The 9,833-nt window shown below is 37.4% G+C and overlaps 1 protein-coding gene across 2 annotated transcripts; it reads right to left on the bottom strand.

Annotated features, from left to right (window-relative positions):
- Positions 1-1,149: 1,149 nt before the first annotated feature.
- Positions 1,150-9,821, bottom strand: LOC138046950 (uncharacterized). Of its 2 annotated transcripts, none has more exons than XM_068893584.1 (7): positions 9,036-9,821; positions 7,640-7,678; positions 6,969-7,187; positions 6,172-6,273; positions 5,369-5,453; positions 2,940-3,055; positions 1,150-1,425 (listed from the first exon to the last, which is right to left on the bottom strand). In XM_068893584.1, exons 1-7 carry the CDS (start codon positions 9,614-9,616, stop codon positions 1,356-1,358), a joined length of 1,212 nt encoding a protein of 403 aa, XP_068749685.1. In that variant the 5' UTR covers positions 9,617-9,821; the 3' UTR covers positions 1,150-1,355. The 2 variants fall into 2 exon arrangements, with proteins under 2 accessions (XP_068749685.1, XP_068749684.1); XM_068893583.1 differs by having other exon boundaries at positions 5,369-5,456; positions 9,036-9,813.
- Between the last annotated feature and the right edge of the window lie 12 nt (positions 9,822-9,833).

The raw sequence follows: 9,833 nt of genomic DNA, 5'->3' as shown, positions 1-9,833 counted from the left end.
GCTCACATGGGGTACAAAACTAGCACTTCACATTACACTCTAATCAGTTAAGTCTGTTAACAGATTTTAGTCTGTCTAACGCCAGACGATCTTACTGGTCATTGGGGGGCGGCCCAGGAGTGAATGGGTCAATTGACTGAAAAGCGTTTATTCATTCCGTAGGGATTGAGAGTGTCTAGTTGAAAAATGCATTTCGCCGAACAAGAACCAATTTTGTTTTCTCCTCCCTTGTCAATTGGAAGGGGGGGGGGGGGGGGGGGAGGGGCCTAGGGCGTTTTGAGGTGTGAATGAGTTAATGAAGTCTTTCAGAATTCTACAGTACAGCCCATTCAATTAAAAAAAGTGAGGGGTTTAGTTTCTAAAGAAACTGTGGTGCAGCATCAGTGGGAATATTAAAACAAAAATTTGGTTTTATCAATCAATTTGAATCAATCAATTTGACAATGATAAATATGAAACAAAATATACAGTATTTTCCTCCAGTACATTGTCCTGTTTACAGCTGATTTCTAATGCCCTATCTACTCTTTGCAACTTATTAAATACTACTTCTGAGTCTCTTGAGGGGCTTCATTATGCACCCAAATTGTGAGTTGCACACATGCATCAATTGCATGCAGACTTATACATCCCATGATCATAGGACATGACTTTGTCTCCTAACCAATATTATATCGTTCTATTGAATACAAGGATGCGTTCATTAAGGATTTCCTCGACTGAGAAAATGCACATTGAAATCCATTTTTGGCTTACAGGAAATGGACTACTCCGGCATGGAAATCCACGCACACATTTCACCCCTTCCATTGTTTCCAATGTTTACATTTTTGATAAATCCAAAATGAATCTCTTACTTAGTACACAAAATGCAGTTCACTGGCTCATTGTTCAGTTTTAAAAATTATCTTGAAATTATTAATATAATAATTAATGCTTAAAATTTTGCCAATAATTGGCAACATACAAGCAAACAATAAAACAAAGTATTGTACCACCACTTTATGAATGGATGCTGCTACTAGTTCATCCTGGGACATTTCCCACCCACAAAATCTGACTCCAAGGAATGTCTTTCAAAAGGTCTACCTTCAAAGCATAAATAAAGTTTTTAACCAGCTTTAAAAGAGAAACTTGGAGACAATAATATTATTTGTGAAGTATTTTGTAATTGAGACAATGAAACACAAACATTGTGCCAGAAACTATATCCAGCCCAGCTATACAACAAATATTTATATTAATTTTTGAGAATATATTTTTCTGGACCAACTTTTTGTGTACAACCATTGTTTTTGCACAAAGTGTTTCTTTAATACATTGGAAAGTAAATGATAATCATGTTGTAATCTTATTCACGGTTCCATATCATCATCTTCCAAACTAAATGTACTGCAATCTCCGACGATTTCAACATGGTGTACTCTGTCGAAAAAGATGTAAACAGCACTGTCAGATGGTTTCACAACAGATGGCTGTGCAACAAAGTAGGTGGTGATGTTTGTTAGCAGCTGGCTACTTCGCACAACTCTGAAGGAACAGCACTCAGTTTCAAAGAATGTAATAATGTTAAAATAGCTACCAGTATGCCAATGAATAAAAACTGCCAATAATTATTGGCAATAAAATTTTAAAAGCTTAGTCTTGAGAATCTGGAAATCAGGTCTGCTGTTTTTGCTCAAAGTATAGTGATAGCAGCAACTAAAATTACAGTAAAATGTAAAAACCTTTCACTAACATGGTACATGTAATACACCCATGTAACCTTACTTCAAATAAATCCACAGGCATGTGCACCAAAAAATGATGATGGCACAGTTAAACTTGCCTGATCTCATAATTCCACATTTCATCCCAACAACAATCCCCTCATCCTTTTTTTTTCCTTGACTTGTATCATGATTAAATACACAACAATCAGTTTACTGGTTACAACTCTGAAGGAACAGCACTCAGTTTCAAAGAATGTAATAATGTTAAAATAGCTACCAGTATGCCAATGAATAAAAACTGCCAATAATTATTGGCAATAAAATTTTAAAAGCTTAGTCTTGAGAATCTGGAAATCAGGTCTGCTGTTTTTGCTCAAAGTATAGTGATAGCAGCAACTAAAATTACAGTAAAATGTAAAAACCTTTCACTAACATGGTACATGTAATACACCCATGTAACCTTACTTCAAATAAATCCACAGGCATGTGCACCAAAAAATGATGATGGCACAGTTAAACTTGCCTGATCTCATAATTCCACATTTCATCCCAACAACAATCCCCTCATCCTTTTTTTCCCTTGACTTAGATCATGATTAAATACACAACAATCAGTTTACTGGTTTCTCCAGTTTCAATATACAGCTGTTAATAATGTCAATCATATATTTAATCATTTTACAACCAAGAGAGGTGGTAAACTAACACATACTCAATGCCACGTCCAGTAATTAATGAGCCTACAGTTCTGGTCACCAAAGTGTTGTTACATGTATGTTAACAGTTAGTCATATTTATTTTTTCACTGTTCAATACGAATAGCCCACATGTTATTTCCTTTAACCCATTGAGCCCTGAGAGTGGCACTTAACAGATTTTACTCTGTCTAACGCCAGACGATTTTACTCATCAATGGAGGGCGTCCTAGGGCGTCTGAGGTGTGAGTGGGGGAAACAAGACCAGTCACGTGAAAAAATTTGCAACTGGGTAACATCCGACTGAATACTATAGCAATATTATTATATGCAACAATGGATTGCTTTATTGAAGATTAGTAATACTCCTGAATTCATAACGACACCCTGACTGGTTCGGATTCTGCCAACTCACTCTTTGGTCTGAAAGGAAACGACAGGACCAGATAATTTACAATAATTAAAAATGTTTATTTAATAAATTAATTTTATTGTCTTATCAGGGCAACCTTCAACAGATAAAAGTGCCTACCCTTTGTCTTGAAACTGTTCTGTTTCTGGAATGCTTTCAATGACAAGGCTCATACGTGAACTGTTGCTGCTACTGCTACTACTCTGGCTGCAACTGAAGTCGCTTTCAATTTTATCCTAAAATATCAAGATCACCAGCATTAGACTAGTAATTACCATGAGTAAGTGGAATGCCGCTGAAAGGTAGCGAAACTGATCACATGCCATGAGCAACAATACTGCTTAATACTGTGGGCACAACGCAGACATCCAGAAAGACAGGAATCCGCACATCTCAAATGAGCACAATTAGAATGGCTGCCTTGTAACCTTGGCAGCAATAATTACAAAGAATAATATATTGATCAGGAAATCTTGGACTGGCACAGTTCAAGTGTCTACTGTATCACTTCAACAAACTTTTCCACTTTAATATATTGTGTTTTTATAACTCTTTGATTGAAAACAAACTTCTCATTCCTTTCGAATAACAGAAAAAGTGGTCATAGTTTGATCTATGACCAAGCAATGAAGGGGAATGGAGTTCAATACTGGGTTAATGTCACAACTTACTTTGCATCGCTGTTTTAAAGAACTATCATGATGCACAGCAGTCTGTGGTGTCAACCCAGTATTAAACCCATTTCTCTTCCTTGCACAGTCATAGATCAAATTTCAACTAGTTTTTCCAACTTCTAGGTGCCTCTAAAACAGTTATTTTGAAGGAGAGCGTTTAGCTAACCAAAGGATTGGTGTTAGACAAGATGAAACACACTTTAAATGTGATGCACAGAGGCCATAAGGATCTTTGGAAGAAAGAATAATACTGATGATTCATTGCAGATCACAGGTATTGTAACATTCACTCAAACTGAAATGGAATCTCCAAACAAACAGCCCACTGGCCTTTTATGTACAGATAAATGGGAGATGATTAACCCTCTCCCATCTCCTGGAATTATATATTTCCAAGGGAGCTCCATACTTTTCTTTAAAGATTTGGGCTTTAGAATAGCCTAGGACAAAGCTCTAGAGTGATACTAGAGGGGCAAAAATAAATCAGCAGCCCCCCTTCCCTTCTAACCAGCTCCTTTCCCTCCCCAATCCTCTGCTAGGCATCTTTTTCCTCCCTGATTCCAGGCCTGCAGAACCTGTTTGCAGGCTAGCTTTGAATTACCCTTCATAAATGGATACCTATCACAACTTCTTCTGTTATGTCAAGGATGACAAGTGCGGAATGAGTTGTATCTAATGATAGATGCCTCTCGCTTGTGACACAAGCATTTCCTTAGGAATGTCAAGTTTGAACTTTCTTTGCAATGTGGCTAACTAGTCTTTCTGCCCCCATTTACACATCCAGCAGCAATAAAAAAAAAGAGTCTTTAGCATACATGGAATTTCTTTTTCTATGCCACACTGGCTGAGTTGCATCTTATTTCTCCTTCCCAGTCAAACAAGTAAATTGACTACCAGATAATTAACAATATTATTATTCTATGAGGGCACACTGGATATGAAGTGATTAGTATAGATGACCAACCAGGAGTGTAGCGCAGAGTTGGTTATAATCATTTTATATCCAGCAAGCCCGAGTATTGTTGTTTTATCAAAAACTCCAAGATCAACAACTCTTCCATATTGATTTTATTTGGCACAAAATGGCTACATGTGGTAACAATTCCGGTCCAAAACGGCTTTTGTCTGCCATTTTTTTCTCAGAGCTGCAAAAATGTTTTTAGCTCGCTTTTATTGCTGACATGTTCCTTGACCATATTAGGTACAGCTGGTATATGAACTGATAGCCTGTGTCTGGCGAGCCAATGAAAATGCTGGAAAGATGATATCCTTAATTCAGTTTTTAATAACAATTATTATGTGGCTACAATAGTACGCACGCTGTGATTGGCTGCTGAGCGGGCAAGATTTTCTTGTAATGACCAAGTATTATGAAAAATTTTCTCGGCTCAAACGTTCTTTTGAGTTGAGAGTAAAAGCTACGAGCATGTGGGCAAAAACAACAAAAAATGTGGACAAAGCACAACTATATTTTCAATAACTGAAAAACTAGCATACAGATACTTCTTTAGTACGACCGACGAAGAGAGCCACAGCGAGAGTGAGTTTTATTATCCAAAGGACGAAGAACAGGCCAAAACTGAGCAAAAAAAGGCCATACAATAAATAACTTATTAACCTTGTCTGTTTGGTCATTACAGGGAAATCTCAGACCTCGGCCTTGATGTATTGACCTCGCTATCACTCGGTCAATACACCAAGGCCTCGGTCTGAGATTTCCCTGTAATGACCTCACTGTCGGTTAATAAGTGGTATTTAAATAACCCTGTAACACCCAAACTGGCCTAAACCAGCCACACTTAGTATTTTACTCTGTCTAACGCCAGACAATTTTTCTCGGCAATGGGGAACCCCCAGGAGTCAATGGGTTAATACCTGGTTGGCTGATCTGCTTTCTGTTGGAAAGTTAAGTGCTTCATCAGGACTTTTCCATGGAATAACCGCTAGGCAAGGGTTGCTCCTACTTAACAAACACATATTACTACAAGTAACCAAGCAAGTAAGAAAATGCATCGAAAAGGAAAGCCAAATATTTTGTATTTGTTTACCTTCTCTACCGATAACCTGTCCTTCCATGGTCAGTAACATGTGACCAATGTTAGGTGGGAATTAATTTGGGATTGGTACAAAAAGGTCTCACGTAGCAGATGAGGGGAGATCCTGAGCCATAAAGGGACTGGGGAGACTCTACCCAGTCTTCACCAAGTTTCTTATCATGCTCACTTTTTTTGTATCCTGATAAACTAAGAGCCAAAGGCCAAACAGAAAAATGTCTCCTAAATTTGACACAAATGAGTACCCATTATTGTTGATTGTTTCCTGTTTTTTTTTAGTTCTTTTGCTTTACATAATCAGTGTTTTCTGCACAAAGTAAAACTCAAAACAACATGGGCCCGGTTGTTCGAAAGCCGATTAACTTAATCCAGGATTAGCGTAAACTTTTGTTTCATGTTTTCAACTTTTAGGTGAAAGTTTCTTTTGCTTATTCTTGTTTTTCAAGATTGACTTCTCCTAATGTAAAGTTTTGCCTAATATCAGCGTTGAACAGCATTTGGGGGTAGAGAAATACACTCCTTGGTTAATTTATAATCTGGGATTAGCGTTAATCGGCTTTTGAACAACCGGGCCCAGGTCATGGCATTCAGGAAAGGAATCGTACGAGTATTAACAGTACTCACATCTGTTTGTAAATAGCCTCTGGAATAATTGAATTGGCCTGATTTTCATTTAAAGCATCTTTCACTTCAGGGTGCAGAACAAAAACTGGAATATTGTTTGACCTGTTAAAAGAAAAATTGACATACTTTCATACCACCCTTCCTACTCCTACCACCCACCAAAGTGCTAATATTGAAAAATAGATTCTTATTATTTACAGGTTTCCTGTAGTTCCAATGAGAGAACCTTCATTATGCCATATTCTATCTTACTGGACAAAAATTTTGTTCAGTATTTTTGATTATTTAATTCCATTATTAAAATCCATATAACATTCTCCTTATTAGCCTACATAATATATTAAGTTTCCTTAATTAGTTGGGGTATTGGGAATTTTAACAAACAGAGTGATACAATCATATCCATAACAGGCCCTGGTCCACGAGATCCAAAGGACCTTCTCCAGACAAAGTTACGGGCATTACTAAACCACAAAACACGCAAACAAAACACTAAAATACCATGTATTATTGCTCCTAATTCATTGATTAAGATTAGGATTCAGATTAAGACTGAGATTAGCAGCAATAACCTTTTACGACTAATTAGGCGTAAAACGATGTTTAATCTCAAATCAAACCTTTGTTGGTTAGTATTCAATGTATGGTGGGCTCATAAATGGTGTTTTGGTGCTTAGTTTCGCTGTTTCGTTGTTTAGTAATGTCCTAAAAGTTACTGGTAAATGTCACTCTGGATCCTACCACTATTTTCCTCCATTATCCTTTGACAAATATTGTATTGATTTTCTTCTACTCACCTCTCTTGTGCACTTTCATTATTGTTTTCCACTTCACCGTCATCATCATTAGCAAATTGACTTTCAAAACGATCAGGTGTTCTTCTCACAACAAACTCGTCCAGAAAGGTTTGCATCACATTTACAGGGTAATTATGGTCATTGCTTATTCTTAAATTGTGCATTCTTGCAGACATTCTTTCTTCTGACAAAAACTGCTTACTGGCAGGACCATCTTGACTGCAGAGAAAGTAGAGGGAGATAAAATTTTGGTAATTAAATTATGTTCTTCAGTTGAGCCTTTGCTCCCTCATCCTGCTAATAGAATTCACCCTTTCTAATGCCAGATGATTTCAATTGCCAATGGTGAAGACCTTAGAGGCAGATGGGATAATAATTTTGATTCAGTACTGCAAGCATTAAAAGTAATATAATTTATAATAATATTATTTGGAGTGCTACAAATCAAACCAAGGCAAAAATTAGTTTCTTGAAAAGATGGGGAAACTGGATTACCCAGAGAAGAATATCGGAGCAGAGTTATTATGACCAAAAATATTATTGGGATGCAGTGAGTCCTCTCACCATAAGCCAAGCTTTCCACTGCCCCCTGAAATTAGAGATAAACATGTGTCTGCTGTGCCTTCTGAAAATTTTTCTAAAAAAATAACATATTTTTAATTCTGACTTACCCTTCCTCAGAATCAGAGTAGCTACTTTTCCTTTTCGTCCTGTTAGCCAGGAAAGAGTAAAAGATGCTCAAAGTTAAGTGATCAGTGGAAAACTATGTATTAATTAAGAAGGCGAATCATTTGCCATGGCCCAAATGAAAAACCAAGGACTTTTCTGTTCTGGAAACCTGGAAATGTCCTCCACTGACCCAAAATTTCCAAAACAATTTGGTTGGTACTAATGTCTAATGGAATGTTCAGTAACAATCTGACAAAAGCCAAAGGCTCAGTTTAGAGAGGCCAACTGGTTCTGCTCTAATGTTGCTTCTCCTTTAACATGCATACCTAATTATTATTGTTGTTGAAAATTTATTATTTGATGCTTGCAACAAAATCATGTGAATCTCCCTTCTTGCCCAGAAATACCCCTAATCAGATGCATTTGGATTTTAATATGCATCTCAAAGTGTCCCCTTGTTGTTCTTCTCCCCAACTCAACATTACTCGTGTCTTGGATGGAATACAGACAAATGTCGCAGTGCCCCCCAACTGCAGTCCTCAAGTAAGGCTAAACAGCTGAACCTTTACCCTGATACCTTATTGTTGGAAATATGGTAGGTGGCAAAGAGCGCTTACCATTTGAATGAAATTTTCGGCGAGAATGTTTTGACAAATGGTACTGCATGTTCTCTACTTAGAAAAAGAAAATGGGAATGTGCTGTATCATTTGCCAGAAAACGGGTTGTTCAGGTTGAAAAACAAATGAAACGGCTTCTTTTCTGTGGCACTCGTAATTATTATTGTGGACATATGGTACAGAAATTCCCGGGCATTCCGGTCAAAGTGAGAAAAAGGGTATACCTCGAAAGGTATTACCTTTTTCCGAATACATTCCACCGAGATGAACCGTTCCATTTGAATTCTCTGCGGAATTACCGAAAATTCCATTCAAATGGTAAGCGCTCAAAGGCTTAGACTGGAGGGGTCACTTCACATTATATGTCGAAATTGAGCGTGCATCTTATTACAAAAATGGAAAAGAAAGTGAAATCAAGTTTCATTGTATCAGAAGCAAATTAAGGGAGAAAAGTATTCACCTCTAAATTTTGGATGACTCTCACTTTCTTCTGGATCACTACGTAGCAAATGAATCCGTTTAACGATTACACAAATGGAGTTTTGATCCAAGATCCATCTCCTACCTGGGCACTGGTATTTATTACATAGTTTTCTATTGCACATAAAAATACTTAAAAAGAGCTAGCAAACCATATTACACCATATAGCGATGTTTCTTGGGACGTCATCCATTGTTATTAATATGCCAACCGTGGTTCCATGGTTGGCAAATTTGAATATCAAAAGAAATGTGACGTCAATGTTTGCAAACAAGAAATATCGCTATTTCTTCACTTACCTTCCTTCTCTTGGGCTTGCATCTTGAAGTAAGTGGACATTATTGTTGTTATTGTAAGGATTGTCAAGCGAAATTTCGTTTGAAATGTTAAATCCTGTCGAAGGATCATTTACACTTGCTGACCTCGGCAAGGAGTTGAAGAATGGACTAGAAAAGGTTTGATTCTCATTAATTAAATTGTCGGTTGTGGGTGGTTGTGTAGTTTGAACATGTGTTGAAGGTAAATTTAATACAGGGCGCAAAGAGAAAAACCTCTCGTATTGAACGTCATTCGGCGAAGTAGAAGAAGGATTTGAAGTGCCCAGCTGCTGAACGTTTGAATGTGGCGATTGTAGTTGTTCTTGCCGTGAATGAGCAAGACCCATTTGTCTGGACAGCCCAACACCTTCAAGTCTTTGTTGTGGTGGCGGAAAGTGAGGTCCGCGCAATGCGTATCTTAATCCATTGTAATTACCTTCCGTTGCAAAATGATTTCTTGCGAAAGGAGGTCTTTGTGATTCGCGTTGTTGATTCGTTTGAGAGAATGAATCTTCGTTATCCCAGGAAATCGTACCATAGGGAATGCTGTTGTTGTTTTCCATTCGACCATATATATATTTCAGTCAAATTGGATACAATTTTCTCAACTTATTTGACTTCCACGAAGCTAAAAAAATGAAATTTATGCGCTCAAAGAAGCAAATGTAACCAAAACTGATGCGCTCGGTCATCCAATAACAAAAGGTATTTCAAATCAGTTACATCACCAACAAAATGAACTTTTCAAATGGTCGCACGCAAAGGAACAAAAAAGGCGTT

The sequence above is a fragment of the Montipora capricornis genome, chromosome 4 (genome assembly GCF_036669925.1).
Source record: "Montipora capricornis isolate CH-2021 chromosome 4, ASM3666992v2, whole genome shotgun sequence".
NCBI lineage: Eukaryota > Metazoa > Cnidaria > Anthozoa > Scleractinia > Acroporidae > Montipora > Montipora capricornis.
The sequence above is the reverse complement of the archived record's forward strand: the minus strand, read 5'-3'. Positions and strand labels throughout refer to the sequence as shown.